Source organism: Pelophylax lessonae, assembly GCF_965119305.1.
Source record: "Pelophylax lessonae genome assembly, chromosome: 1".
Taxonomy (NCBI): Eukaryota; Metazoa; Chordata; class Amphibia; order Anura; family Ranidae; genus Pelophylax; species Pelophylax lessonae.
The window spans coordinates 545,537,225-545,553,593 of record NC_138768.1 but is presented as its reverse complement, the minus strand read 5'-3'; the positions used below and the strand labels follow the sequence as shown (position 1 = coordinate 545,553,593).

The following is a 16,369-nucleotide window of genomic DNA, read 5'->3' as shown; positions in this document are numbered from 1 at the left end:
TTTTTTTTTTTTTTTAGTAAGTTGCATAAAAATCTTCTTTTTCCTACGTGAATGTGTATTGAAATTAAAAAGAGGCATTAGCTTTGCCAAACAACAGATACAGCATACTGCAGGGATATATTTATCGAAGCTATAAAGGCATCTGTTATGCCAGGTCTGACAAAATTCTGCCCAAGAAAATGTACATTAGCTTAGACTGCAAATATGTAAGGCTTTTACTTCTGAAACCATAATGTACTTTTCAATTTATTGCATATTAACAATTTTGCACTATTTTTCAGGCAGGCTTACCAGTCTGCCAACCACTTATTGCACCAATCGGAATTGCAAGCAACCGGGATAGGGACAATGTACATTCAAGAGGTTGATAATTGGCCAGTGTTCTAAAGCCTATGGCCGCTCATAATTGAATACGCTCATTGCGGCATTTGGGATGCTTTCTTTTGCCATTCTGATGGCTTTTTATGTGCATTCTAAACACCAAATGTTTTAGGCATTTAGTAAGAGGCTGAACAAACTGCCTCTGAATGTCTACTATTAAGATGAGCCCTTAAAATGTTTGACACTGCACCTTCTATTGCTTTCATAATGTTTTGGTGATGCTGAGCTACTTTTTCTGAGGCTGCATCAATCCTAGCAAAACCTGGTAGTAGTGATAGCATCATAAAACTTCAAAACCAGCAAAAAGCAAAATTGCCTAGGTGAAAACTGCTTAGAACGCATTACAGAGCGTTGTACGTATATTTTAGTTTTACATTAAAGCAGAGTTACAAATTTATATCTGGTTCTTTATTGGCAAGTTTAGTTTACTAGTCAGTTCTGAACCCAACTGATAAAATGATATTACCATCACCCTTTAATATTTTACTATAAAGAAATACGCTAATGATATCCATATACGGGATCAGTAGTTCTATATCAGTTTTTGCAGATGACACAAAATTGGGCAGGGCAATAACTGCACAGCATGAAGCAGATATACTACAGAATGACCTGGACAAAATAACGGAGTGGGCAACGACATGGCAAATGAGGTTTAATGTGGAGTAGTGTAAGGTTTTGCACTTGGGGACTAAAAACATAAAAGCACAATACACTTTGGGGGGGAACCTTTGGGGAATCAAAAATGGAGAAAGATCTGCGAGTCTTGGTAGAGGATAGACTAAGCAATAGCATGCAATGCCAAGCGGCAGCTGCCAAAGCCGGCAGAATATTAGCATGCATAAAGAAAGGGATGTATTCCAGAGATAAAACTATAATCCTTCCACTTTATAAAACTCTGGTCTGACCGCATCTGGAATATTCTGTCCAGTTCTGGTCGCCAGTCCTCAGGAGGAATGTGTTGGAGCTGGAGAGAGTCCAGAGAAGGGCAACTAAACTAATTAGGGGATTGGAGGACCTTAATTATGAAGAGCATCTGCAATCGCTTGATTTATTCTCCCTGGAGAAGAGATGCCTGAGAGGGGACATGATAGCAATTTATAAATACCTCAATGGTGATCTCAGCATAGAAAAAAGCTATTCATTCGAAAGGATTGCATGAGGACTCAAGGGCATACAATGCAATTAGAGGAGAAGCGTTTTAACCTCAGGCAACGCAGGGAGTTCTTTACTGTTAGGGCTACAAGATTGTGTAATTTTCTACCACAAGAGGTGGTTTCTGCAGGAAGTATGGTTGCTTTCAAAAGACTCTTGGACGTACATCTCAATGATCAGAACATTCAGGGGTATGAGAGATGATTACGGCCACACACACCTACACAGGTTGAACTGGATGGACTATTGTCTTTATTCAACCTCAACTACTATGTAACTATATAGGATTTTTCAGTATGGAAGTTCAGTAAGAAATGATGATATGCATACATAGTGGAGTACCTAGCAACCCTAAAAACAGTGGAGACTTAATTCTGATTCTGATTTTGAGCTATTGAACTTACATATTTTTTTATTATTGATTAAAAATCACTTTGGCATCAGTATTTGGGGGGGGGGGGGATGGAATTTGGACCAAACATGACATATGATTCTGAATAGTTGATAGGGATGAATGCAGTTGCTCTTTGAAATTTGTTATTAAATAAGCTAGCTAGTATTAAATAAATCAGTTTTTCTGGTATTGGTCTACATTCAGCAGTACATTGCATTGCATTAAAGGAGATCTAAAATCAAAATATGAAGTTTGTTGATGGGAAATCAGGGCAGTGATATCTATCAAACCAACATGTATTTATATCATAAATATACTTACCTTATTTTAAAATATTACTTTTCATGCTGTGATTCTTGCCTATAAACCACTATTGTGTTCTCCTACCTCTGTTATTATTTGTGGTACCTTTCCGACTGCTTCATGAGAAGGACATATGTATTGTGAATACTACTTTTTACAGTTTGCATTGTGACAACCGCTGATGATGTCATAGAAGAAGGTGCTATTTCTTTTCACTGTGCTTCTTCAGATTGGCAGATGAGGGCTATCTCAAAGGGGGTTTATAGATAACATTGCACCTCAACGTCTTGACTCATACAACGTTCTCATGTTCAGTTGTCGTTCCAGTGCAAAGCACTCTTCAATAGGAGACATGGCTGTGCACATTCACTGGGAATGACTATTTTGTGTTAAGGCAATGAAGGAAGTTGTTACCGTGGGAAGGTTGTTTTGCAACTTGGAGAGCATTGTATTTTGAATGACTATGCAACTATAACACATGGGAATTCAATTTCTCATTACATACTTGATTTTTTATTTTTGACAAGAGATACACTTTAAGCATGGCTTTTTATTCTATAAAACGCTTTAAATTTAACTATGTAATTCAGATTTTAATTGCTTTCCTTCAGTCCAACACATTCCTTTATTTTTCTTTAGCATCGTGGGTGGGCATATTCATGGTCTAATGTCAGGTTTTTCCTTTGAATTCCACTTGTTTAGTTCAGAGATTTTCTACCTACAGGTGGTAATAACACCAGTGTCTATTTAAGTCCCATGTGAAAAGGATGTGAAATTTATGTGGGTGTATTAATTTGTAAGTCAGACTGTGTTAACGGGTGGCTTTCCTTTACAGTGCTAGATGTGAACATTGTGCAGCTGGTCTGTAGAATGTAACACTCAACATCTAGAGAGATGTAAACTACATCATAAGCATTATTGTACCTCTGATTTCACATATACAGTAGGTAGCTTACACTTGTGTTCAGAATACAGGAGACCTTTTTAAATAAATTACCTCACCTTCCTTTTATTGATGTCAGGGTTTTGGTAAGGTTATATTCTGGGCTCCAGGATTTTTGGAGCCATCTGTAGGTTGTGTACTAGGTGTCAGCCTATAGTTTTTAGAAAAATCTGTGATACATATAGAAGTTATATGTAGAAGTTATGAAGCAGGCTGTAGGATTTAGATGGATTTCATGTTGCCATTTCGCAGCTGAAGATCTGATATTTAGGGGATATGAAGGTGAATGTAATTTGCAGTTGATATGTGATATCTGACTTGCCCTTTAACAAGAAATTAGTTTATATTTATTGCTACAATTTCAATTATTCAAACTTCTTTTTACCAGAAAATTCTAGATAATGTTCAGAGTGTTACATATAGCTTGGCTTGGAACTGAGGGCTTGGCAATTGGATACTGAGCACCAAAAGGGGTATGTCTTGGCCAAGCAAGGCTCCTTGGCATCTCTTTCAATATTGTCACTGATAGAATATATGTTTCTGTCTAAAATAAACCCATGAGTAAACAATCTACACAATAAACAGCATCACGTAGGTGACAACATACGTTTCTTGCTTTAGAACCTCTTTCACAAACACTTCCCGGAGCCTCTAAAACTAGCTATGCAAATAACGACTTTCTCAAAGTCACAGTTTGTTAAAAGGGGTATGTCTTGGCTAAGCAAGGGTCCTTGGCATCTCTTTCTTTATTGCCACTGATAGAATATATGCTTCTGTCTAAAATAAACCCATGAGTAAACAATCTACAAAAACAAAGCAGCATCACATAGGTGACAACATACGGGTTCTTGCTTTAGAACCTCTTTCACAAACACTTCCTGAAGTCTCTAAAACTATCTATGCAAATAACGACTTTCTCAAAGTCACAGTGTATTTAAGCCCCCCCATGTGACAAAATTCAGGCCTGTTGATAGGCCGCTTAGTCACCGAACACTGTGTTCTGTGACAGGAGTGGGGAGGAGTGCCCCATCTTCATTTAGCCAAAGTAAAGAAATTGTGGTACAGGGGCAGGATATTCTGCAACAACAGGTAGTGTATGTGCTAACAGTTTATGCTGTCAACTACCTGCTGCTGCTGTTTTGTTATTTTATTTTACCCACAGGTTTGCTTTAATTTATGCATATGTATTTTTCACTTTTGTAGTCAGACTTTATGCAGCACAAAAGAAAACAACAGATCTTCTAATGATATGAAGGCTAAAAGCAACATAATTTTGCATAATCATATCAAAATCTTAACCTGCAGTTACTTTATGTCTCCTGCAAGCCGCTGTTTCTAGCATAATATTTGTTTGGATTGACTGGTTTGCATACAAGGGTAACAGTGTTCTGAAAATTTCTCCTTTACCATTTAAGCTGTAGGCGTGTTAGGAAATAGGCAAGGTAATTTTTTCCCTGGCAATCATTAACCCATTGACTTAGATAGTCCAAATGTCAGTGATGTCATGGGAGTTTCAGACATTCCCAAGTAAGTGCATGTATTTGTACACATTAGTTACATTCCTGACATAGTACATAGTGCGTAGGGAAACCATAAGCTGTAAAATTTAGTAGTTTATTATACTCATTGCAATAAAAAGTATTTTCACATATTGCTTCTTGACTCAAAATGCACAAAATAAAAGACTGCAAGGGTTAATGGCTTGCAATGTCTAGGTAGTTGCAGAAGAGGCTGTATTATTTACCTGCAGGTTTGTGCAGGCGCTTTATGAATATTAATACAGTATGCTTTAATAAAATAAGGTCAAAAAGCGAACTTGTGCTTTGGCCAAAGAAAGTCACATTTTATAGTTGTAAGGTGGCGATAGATGGATTGAAATAAAATTTGGTTGGTTCAGCGGGGTCCAGCCAAATTTTGAACCATTTGTGACCCCTGCAGTTGTTCTACCGATCAACTTCTGTTCAACCACCCTGTGCTGAAGCACTGATTTGTGTATTCTGACAGCATGGGAGTTTAGAACTCATAACACAATAGCGCAGTGGGGAGGATTCTCCCATCCACACAATCCAGGTTACCCAATACTCAATCGTGTCAGGGATATTTGCTTGCACCTGATTGGATGATTAAAGTAGACATTTACTAAGCGAAAATTAATTTTCCTAAATGAACAATCTCTATTTGTATAGTATATCTACCATTCTAAATCACTGACTCCCAACTCTTATGAAGTAAGTGATGTTGTCGAGTGGAGCAAGGGATAGGAACAGCCAAGCAACTAACATTTTCAGAATAAAGGCACTGGATTTGTCTTATGACAGGTTTTCTTTTAAGAGACATGCAGGGCAAAGTAAGATTGTCTCTGGAAAGGCCCTACCTAACACCTACATACTTACCCGTGATCCCTCACTGATCCTTTCTCCTATTAAGCCTCTATTAGAATGGTCAGTGTCTGCGACCTAGCAGTGACATCAACCCCCTATTCACGTGACAAAGCTTTGACCTAGCTGATTGGCTGTTAACTCGAGGACTGTCACATGAGAGCAGGTCATATACAGAAGTCCAGGTTTTGTGACTGTATTGGGACCATTGTGTAGGAGGAGCGAGTGGTGAGGAATCACTGGTAAGGTCGGTGGTGTCCCTTAGCAAGGTGACAGTGGGGTTGTTTTACTAAAACTGGAGAGTGTAAAATCTGGTGCAGACGAGCATGGTAGCCAATCAGATTTTAACTTCGGCTTGTTTAAAAAAGCTTTGACAATAAAACCTGGAAGCTGATTCGTTTCTTTGCAGAGCTGCACCAGATTTTGCACTTTCCAGTTTTAGTAAATCAGCCCTATTGTCCCTTTTAAGTATTAGGCCTACCTGCTGGGTAGCAGGGACTTATTCAGGGGTCTAATCATTAAAACGCCTGTGCCAGTGTGGGCTGAAAAGTAGTTGCTGCAATGCAACAATTGCAGCATTCCTGGCACGTTTTATTAACATATTATTAATAAAGTCTTTATTCACTTATGTATTTATTGCAGAGCTGTAGTGGTTAATCTGGTATCATAGATATAAGTCTGAGTTCCTTGAAAAAGAAGTCTTCCTAAATATTCCAGCATTGCAACATGATTTGGCAAAATCAGTGCCACACCTATTAGCCTGCAGAATTTAAACAAAAAGAATCCATCTCCTGCCTGCTGCCACTTCAATGGTGACAGCTTTAACCTAGATATCATTATCATCTGCAGACCTACAGTAACATGCATTTAAATATTCACACCTTTTTCGTTCTCTGTAATTAAGTTTAACAATTCTGTTCAATCCCTTCTGGTTTAACGAGACTAAGTTTACTTAGCTTTCTGTGTGTGCTTTGGCAATTAAATTGAAATGCTAGCACATACTGCGACTAATTCATTTAATGAATTATATTGTACATCATGGATGCTTTTTTTTTTTTTTTTTTTTTCTTTGATAAAAAAAAAAAGCTAATCTCAGAAAATAGATTGCACTATTTCAGTCTCCCATATTTCTGTTTCACCGAGAGATAAACTTACAGGAGTAGCAGGCTGGAAGGAAACAGCAGTTAGAAAAAAAAAAGTGCCTCTCTAGGGAGGATTCGAATATCAGACCTGCTAAGCTTTGGGTCCTGCCTCTACGGCTACCATCTCCCATCTCCTCCCCATTGTAGCCTAGCAAGATTGCTATAATCGATTGCTGCGCCTTTCCCTAACCAAACAGTAGAAGAAGGGTGAAAAAAAAAAAAAAAAGCCGAAGGAGAGTGAAAGAGAGATCATAAATGCTGCCTGCTGTCTCCTCTTTGATTTGATGGCCTTCATTCCTTCTAATTGGATAAAGTAGGAAGTCACTGTTAGTACTGGATGCACAGATTTTATTCAGACCAGCCCTGCAGTGGGTGGGGGAGAAGAGAAGAGAAAGGAGAATCTAAGTGATAAGGTACGTGACTGGTAAAGTGGATAGGGAAAGAAAAAAAAAAAAAAGGGACCGTCTTGTTTTACAAAAAGGGAAGCCAGAACAAGGATGCTGAAGACGACTAAGCAAAAGAAGAAAAGGGAGTAACCATCCAGGCTCTCACTGTCCTTCTTGTCAAGTCACAGCCTGTGATAATACACTGTGTGCCGTGATGCTCCCAGAACAAGCACCTGCTGCTCTGTAATGATTCAGCCTCTTTCACTCGTAGATTTAACACAACAGGATGATATTGCTGCTGTCACTGCTGCCTCATCTGCTGCTGCTGCTCTTGCCGGTCCTACTGCTTTTCTTGTGGTTGCTGCTTCATGACAGCTGCATCCTTCCAAGCAGGTACCACCATCCTATGCTCCAGGTGAGAACACAGCAATTCACTCTTGGCTATTGGCTTACTTAACTAACTAACTAACTAACAAGTCCGGGAGCGAGAAGCATGCACGCCCGAGCACCGTAATGGCAAAGAAGAGCATGAAATGTTTCAATGTCCACCACCTTCTTTGACTAAAGAATTCTATTTCCTTCGCTTTCCTGGTAATGATCTTCTTCTACTTAGACTCTATTGATTTACAATATAACATGCTACATAGTTTTTTTACTGTATGCCCCTCTTGTTCTGGTAATGGACCATGTGCAAATCTATACTTCACTGAGGCAAGGTGATTGAGATTTATGCCTTTAAGATGTCTGGGGATACTGCAGAAGGTTTTCAGAATCAGTGCTTTGAGCAGAGCTCACACCCCCCCTCCGCTGAACTTCAAGATGAAGGAAGCGTGCCAGAGACTCAAGCTGAGGATGGAACTACCCAAGGGATAGCAGGCCTTGCTATTACCTGCTGTGTGTGCCTGGAGGCAGACAGGCTGAGAATCTGTCTTAACTCAGAAAAGATCTGTATCCTTCCCATACTGGCGTGTCTGATAAGTCTCTGTCTTTGTATCGCTGGCCTTAAGTGGGTGTTTGTAGACAAAATATTCGAATACGACTCCCCGACACATTTGGATCCCGTGAGGATAGACGGAGATCCTATCATATATGCTAACTCTGCACCAAATACATTGCTACCTTCTTCTGTATATACGCTGCCTTTCCTTATTCCTACTACTAAAACTAATATCCAGGTTTCAGTGGAAGTTGGATCATCCCTTGTGCCTACAGAGCCTACTTTTCAATCATTAACTACTGATATTAATTCACCAAAAGTTACTTCAGTGGAAAAAATATATCAGCCTTCTACAATAAATACTTTAGGAGTTTCAGAATCTAGTACTGCAGTCACTATAAAAAAAGGTAGGTATAACATCAGCAAATGCTTCAATTTTAAATGTCAGCAGATTATTATTTATTTTTTTTTTGCTAAAGGCAGTAGACATTTATGGTTATCTGTTGTTTAAAAAAAGGGAAAACCACATCATTGAGTGCATATAAAGGAATCATGTGCAGAAAAAAATGCAGGTGGGTAATGCTGACCTTTTTTTCTGAAAATGCTAGTTGCTTGGCTGTCTTTGGTTTCCATGCATTTTAAATCACTGACACAAAAAAAGCATACAGCAAGTCAGAGGGGTTGAGTTACTAAAACTAGAGAGACCAAAATCTGGTGCAGCTGTGCATGATAGCCAATCATCTTCTAACTTCAGATTGTTCAATAAAGCTAAAAAAAACCTGGAATTGATTGGTTTCAGTGCAGAACTGCACCAGAATTTGTACTCTCCAGTTTTAGTAAATCAACCCCAGAGTCAGGTCAGAGCTATTGATCTGCATACTTTTTAAGGTCACTGAAAGAACCGAGGTCATTGGATAAGCTACCCAGCCAAGCATTTTGCATTTGCAAAGGCATGACAGCAGTAGCAGCATACCTCCCAGCACAATGTACATCATGGAGTAACACATATAGCTAACCTGAGTTCATCTTAAATTAGGCCAACTGCCTTGACTTGATGCTAGATTCAACCTGATTGGGTGTGAAGGATTACGCCAATTTTCACACCATTGCCGTTCCGTTATTCATGATTATCTTTGTAATAAAACACAAACTTACTAATGTATTAGCTAATCCATTCTACCTTTTTCCTCTTTGTGTGTCACCATCACAAGTTTTTTTTACTATTGATTTGATACTGTGTAATTCAAAATAAGTCATATAAAAGAATTTGCATGCCATTGAAAGAAATCTACTATGAAAAGCCTCAGTATAAAGGTATTAGATATAAAGTATAGATACCAATGCAAAAATGTGAATCATCGTCACGATATTATACCGTAAAAAAAAAAAAAAAAAAAAAGCACTTAGAGTACAGGGCCCTATTTTTTGTCTCCAGCCATCAAGATAAATGGTACATTTTTCCTGGCTTCCTGTAATTCAGCAAACTGCTCCCTATCTCTAGCTTTTAAAGCCACCAGGGGGTCATTAATTTTGTAACAGACTTTACGTGTAGCTGCTGATTAATATTGCAGTAAAAAATGATGTGGGAAGTTTTCATCTCTGGAAGTGCAGGAGATGAACATTCATAAAAAAAAGTCTGCATCTTAATCTTTCACCATCTGATTTGGTTAACAACTCCCGAATTGTGCTTTTAAATGTTTCAGCCCTACGTACTGTTCAGTTTTGACATCACTCTTGTGCTTCTAAGGCTTACATTTCATTTTTGTGGAATAACGTTTGTAGCATTCAACAGGCTGTACAGAGAGCGATAAAAAGGTGCAAACCACTGATACCTATAGCAGCCAATCAGATTTTCCTAATGGAAGTCAGTTTAGCAAAATAACTGTTGGTAGTAGGTGTACTTGATAACATCTGACCTTCTTTAGAATAACAAGGTGCAAATGCTCTTGACTTGTCATTTCTGCAGTCACAATGCCAAGTGACAAGATAATAAGCCATTTTTGCATTCCGTTTTGGTTCCATTTTGTCAAGGCCTAAATTTTAAGGACAACATCTATCCTTCTTGGATGCTTGTTGTAGTATCAATTCCATTTAAAAGCTGGAGGAGCTGGCAACCAAATTGACAAATTGCTATTGTTTTCTCATGCAAACATCATTGCTGGGTTTATATAATAGCTTTCACCGTTTGACTACTAAAAAAATGCCTGTGCTTAACAGAAAATATGAGCCATATGTTAAAGTGATATCTATTGCCAATGTGCAAAACCAAATATATCATATTTTTGTGAACAACGATGTACCGCTAGCCTGCAAGACACCATTTTTTTTTTTTACAAGATTACAGTGCAAACCAGTTCACTTGTTAAACATCCGCTACATCGGTCTTGTTTAATTAGACAGTATAAAGAGTAAAGCGTAGTAGGCCCATACCAGCCAATCAGCTTTTACCTTTCTTCAGGATTCAAGGGTAAGATCAATGAAAGGTTATTGTTTGCAGGCCTACTGCATCTTGTACATTTCTTTCAGCCTTGTCATTATCAAAGTGCAATATAAAAAAAAGCACATGGCTTTACAAAAAACGATGAACTGACAACGTTTTCTCCATGCACTCCTATAGGCATGCTCGTGCTGTTGCTATATACTGGACGTATCTGTATATAGTTAGCAGGTCCTTTGTAAATATATCTTTCAAGGTCATAGCCCGGTAATGTATAATTGGTTTTACTTTATCGTTGCAACTGGGGGAGGGAGATGGATAGGAAACAGAAAATGAAGTCAAACAAGGTATGAGAGGTGAAAGCTGATGAACACATTGGATGGCTTTGCTTTTTTGAGCTGTTACACAGTTCTGCTTTGTGCAATGCGCTGGCAATTTTGAGGCCAGTGCTATGCACCTCAATGAGCAGATTAAATATCATATCTCAATGTACTTTATTTTTTTTTTCCCTGTCTGCCTAATGCTTCTGTGTGCATTATTAATAAGCTGAGTGGAATGCAGAGAAAAGCATTGCAAGTCATAGCTGAGCTTCCTGTTGTCTACAGCGTTTGCGCTTTTTTTCTCTTTTTCCTAAAAACCAAAAGTTGGGGGTGTTTGGCACAAGCCCTGATTTAAGATTATTGATGAATTGAATTCATTTCTTGGTGAATACTCATTGTGAATATTTTAATATTGGACAGTACAAGACGGAAAGCCACCGACTGGACAATAGAGTTTTTACCCATTAAAGAAGATGAACAAAGAAGTCTGATCTTGTCTTGCTAAAGCACTTCCTTTTCCAATATATGGGAGTGTCTGGTTCCCATGTCAGCTTAGTTCCCCTTAAAAGCATTGACCTTAATGATACAATGGGTAAATCAGCTTCTATATCCTTGATAGCATTTCTGTAATCACATGATAGGTAATAAAATCATTCTAGTTATACAATTTACTCTCTAGTTATTCAAAATGAGCATAGGCTAGAGTAAAAGCATGTATATAATATAATAACACACGCCATCATATTTTTCCTGAGTACAAACGAGAGCTTTAGAGACAACCATTTGTCTTACATTGTAGGCAAAATAAACTAGGAAGGTTTTTGTTTCAGAAATTCAATGCTAAATCAATATTGATTAGGTGAGACAGCTGGTCTAAATACATAAGTAGCAATATGTAGAACAATGCATATGAGAGGCATCATTGTCTGTGGATGGTGTATTGTATCTGCAGTGACTCAGATTTTCCATTGTGACAAATATGGGAAAGGGCATTTATTATGTTCAGTTACCGCAGGAGACATATATAATAATATATTATTTAAAATTTTGTTAGAATATTGTATATGTTTTCCATTAGGATCCGACTTTCCAAAGTGATGTTCTGAGATCCCTTGCTGAGAAAATGAAGCTCACTTACTTAACTACCCACATACCTTTTCATGAAGCTCACTTATTCCTACATCATGAACGCATGTATGTAGGTTTTGCATGGGCCATCACGGCTATGCTCAGTGGTCAACCTCTGGGGCATAACTTACTGTTGGCATTCAGTTAAAAAAAAAAAAATTGAATAGCTCAACTAACTCCTGAACTATTTCCATCTCAAGGTTTTATGATCGTAATGGTCATATAGGACTATTGAAAAGCATTTGAACAGTTACTTTAAAAATACATTTTTATGAATACATTTAATGCTTCAATATTTTCTCTCATGTAGCATTTCAAAAGCCAGATAATGGTACATTTCAATAAAATGCATCTATAGGAAATTCATGAGAATAGAAATATGACAGCTGCCATTGTTGACTGAGATTTGAAGATGCAGGCTCCAAGGCAATCCTACAAAATGGCTTAAAAAAATGGCTTCAACAATTAGTGTGTTGCTGTCCTGGGACACCATATAGAATGAGATTTTAGACTTTTATAGATTTTCTTGGCTGCATGTTAGTTGCTTCACTGTGGAAGACAGGCCAGGGTCAAGATGACAGCCACAAGGCCTGCAGCTTTACAGCCAAAATCTGCAGTGGGTACAAGTTTTCTTTAGTTTTTTTTTGGGGGGGGGGCTACTGAATACTCATTGTTTGCTATGTTTATTTAATGGACATACATTTAATACATTTAATTTAACACATAGACAAATTGGGGTTGATTTACTAAAGGCAAAGTTGCACTCTGCAAGTACAGTTGCTCCAGAGCCTGGTAAATGAGGTGAAGCTTCACTTTGCAAAGAATACCCAATCACGTGCAGGGAAAATAAAAAAAAACATAATTTTTGCTTGCACGTGATTGGATGATGGAAGTCAGCAGAGCTTCTGTTCATTTACTAAGCTCTTGCCAAGTGCAACTGCACTTTGCAAAGTGCACAGTCTATTTGCCTTTAGTAAATGAACCCCATTGACACCCAGTGAGTGCAGTGATGCACAACAACAGCTGACTTTTTCATAGAAACTTAGCCAGCAAGTTTCAGGAGCAAAGAACATAGTTAACAAGTTGTGGGCCCCTTTTGGAAGACTTGGCTGCACTGCTTAAACACTGAAGTCGTTGGATTGTGTACTGGGGGAACAGAGCTGTTGCATTTGGCATGGGAATGGGAGGATTCAGCGCTGCTATTTTTGGACTGGGTAAAAAAATTTCTAAAAAGATGAGGGGTAAAGGGTTTGGGTTATCGCTAGGGTTAAGGTTATAGTTTTGCTTGGAGACTTTGGTTAAGGTTTGGGCTTAAGATAGTCTTTGGTACATTGGTAGTGAGTAGAAGGAATGTTCTATTACACTGGTGGTCAGCGGCAAGAATACCCTATTAAACATAAATGGAGAAGGGCTGCACAGCCAATATCTTTTACTTTTAAATATTCTTTATTGAGTCATCAGTTGCATAACTGCTTCCAAAGTGTCCCTTGCCCAAGGATCACCTTACCTTGATGCATTTCACCGAAAGGTGATCCTTGTGTAAGGGACACTATGGAAGCAGCTATACCACTGATGACTCAATAAAATATCTTTAGACGGAAGAGATACTTGCAGTGCAACTTTCATCAATCTGTGTTCAAGTTGCAAGCGGAAATGGGCTTTTTGAGCAAGCACCCTAGATGCCTACATAGACTACAAACAAAAAATCCCCAAGCTAAACCGCACAATTGAAAAAAATACTTGCTGAGATTCGGTGCTCAGGCTTGGGGGGTCCTCATTCCCCTATATGAACATCCAAAGCAGAAATGTAGCTGAAAACTCAATAACTCCTTAATAGTGTTCTTTATTTTGCTACATCCTATACACAGGATCAATGCTGACATATTTCGGCCATTACAGTCTTACTGATAGCATGATTAACATGAGGCTGAAGGTCTGGAATAGTGCAGTATGCTTTGAGCTTTGAAATATAAGAATGTCTTTTTACTTTATTAACCAGTAGAAAGAATGTGCTGTCATTTTGGTAATCAATTGAAAAAAGTCCACATTTCATTGGATAGCAGGAGATATTTACTGGGTCTGCCCTGTGATGTTGGCAGTGGAAATAGGTACTTTTAGCTTCTGTAAGTGCCGGTTCACACTGTTCCGACTTGTCAGGCGACTTGGTCGCCTGACAATTAGCGGACCATGCTGTGCAATTGGAACCGTTCTAATAGGAGCGACTCAAGTCGCTCCAACTTAGAAAAAGGTTCCTGCACTACTTCGGGGCGACATCGTAGCGACTTGCATTGACTTCCATTATGTGAAGTTGTTGCAAGCTGCGCCGAAGTCGCGGTGCATGGGTGACGGCATAACTCGCCCGAAGTCATGTCACCCTAGTGAATGTTCCCTCAACTGTCAGGTTGTTATGACAATAGGGATAGGTGCTTGAGTTTAATATATTAGTACACACTTGATCCTGAGACATGTATGCAAGCATATTTCAGATCCATGCATTAAGCCCACTTTCACACCTGTGAGTTTTTGCATATGTTTTTGGGCCTAAGCCTACATGTGACAACGCTCAGCAATAAAAGGAATCTCCTTGTTTTCAATACAAACTGTTCACATCTCCTCACTCAGTCATTCACTCAGCTCAACCCTCAATTCTCGAAGCTCAAAAAATCACATAAGCTTTTTACAGTACCTGTGCCGAGTGTTTTTGGTCCCAAAGACTTGAATGGAAGAACCTGTAAATGGCAAGACACAAGTGTTTTTTTTTTTTTTTGCATGTGATTTGGCATCTGTTCTCTATTCCCTTTCACCTCTCCCCCCACCCAGAAGCTTGCATTAATACACTTGCACAAAGGTTTGCAAAATACGTAAAAAAACCACAACTATACGCACACATATGAATGCTAAAAAAAATAAAAAAATACATTTGAAAAAACACCTGTATAAGTGCTTACAAGGTGCAAATGCAGGTTAACACTAAAACTGTGAAAAGGGCTACTGGGAACAAAGGTCAAAACCTTAGTAAAGAAGGCCTATAATATATATATATATATATATATATATATATATATATATATATATATATATATATATACTGTATATATAATGCATTGTATGCTACAGTAAGAAGAGTTTTTAGCTTACATACAGTTAATTGCAACAGGCACACCTCTCAAAATAGCACACTTGAATGTCATGGAGATGAACACAGTAGGACTGATAGTAAAGAAGTAACACATGTTCAGTTTGCAAAGTGAATGTTCACTTAGCTTAGCAAGTAAGATGAAGCTGTGGTCATTTAAAATACTTAATCACGTGCTATGGAAATGGAAAAAAAAAAGAGATTTGCGATTGATTGGATAAATAATGTAAACATAGCATACACTTCCCTACATGTACATGTATCCATTTGTGATTAATCTAGTTATGAATAAGTGATTGATCATTGATGAAAGTATCTAATGATGCAATTCATATCATATAAATTGAAAATATGGTCAATCAGATGTAACCATGCATCTGAGTGGTTACATGTGATTAGGGACAGATGAGCAGACCTAGATGCAGAGAGTTTGGGGGAGATTTACTAAAACTGTAAAGTGCAAAATCTGGTGCAGCTGTGCATGGTAGCTAAATCAGCTTCTAAATTCAGCTTGTTCAATTAATGCGTAACTCCACTTTTGTTGAGGAAAAACATTCCCCTCTGGGTGATCTCTGTACATTGCAAGGATTTTAACACATTTTGCAGATTCCTACCTTTTGTTGTTCTGAGGAAATTGCTGATTGTTTGTCTGCGTCCATGTGCGGAGTGAATCTATATAGGAGTGGTTTTATAATTATCATTCAGCTGCTACACCTGCAGGACTCTAATGAGGAAGGCTGCAGGGTCTGCATCCCTATAGACATGATTTGCCTTTGAGAGTATCACACAAAAAAAGACATTTTCGTTGCAGTAAATGCTCGAAATCTGACTTGTGTCTTAGTGCAGACTTCTGGGAAAAGCAGTAAGCCATCTGTGTACAGAACACCTCCAGGTAGCCATATTGCATTTTACAGAAACTTTTAGTGCTGCAGATTTAAAAGGAAAGGTCATTTTTATTAACATTTAGTTATAATATGACTTGTGTCACAACTGTATATGCTATATATTTTTTCTCTTGCCATTCTTTTCTCACGAAAGTGGGGTTACCCTTTAACCACTTGCCGACCAGCTGGCGCAGTTATATGATGGCAGGTTCCCGCAAATTGCGATACCTGTACGGCGGTCCGCGAGAGCGACCCTGGGGGCGCGCGCGCTCCCACTCGCCAGCGGGAAAGCTAATCCAAGGGGCCGGCAGCTGCGATTGCTGCCGGGCACCCACGATCGCTCCTCGTGAAGAGAGAACGGCGGTCTGCTGTTGTAAACACAGCAGACCGTTGTTCTCTCAGGAATCAATACAGAGCTCCTGTGTTCCTCCTATTTAAGATCACA

General features: G+C 38.6%; 1 protein-coding gene across 8 annotated transcripts in view; it reads left to right on the top strand.

The window, feature by feature from the left end:
- NRG1 (neuregulin 1) overlaps nucleotides 1-16,369 on the top strand; it is a 933,660-nt gene that overhangs the window by 839,988 nt on the left and 77,303 nt on the right. For 3 of the 8 annotated variants that reach the window (XM_082268809.1, XM_082268808.1, XM_082268807.1), the window contains exon 1: nucleotides 6,786-8,426. The exons of the other annotated variants lie outside the window; for them this stretch is intronic. In XM_082268809.1, coding sequence (XP_082124935.1) covers nucleotides 7,823-8,426 — 604 coding nt within the window. In that variant the 5' untranslated portion in view covers nucleotides 6,786-7,822. Of the gene's footprint in view, nucleotides 1-6,785; nucleotides 8,427-16,369 lie in introns of those variants that run through there. 8 annotated transcript variants of the gene reach the window in all.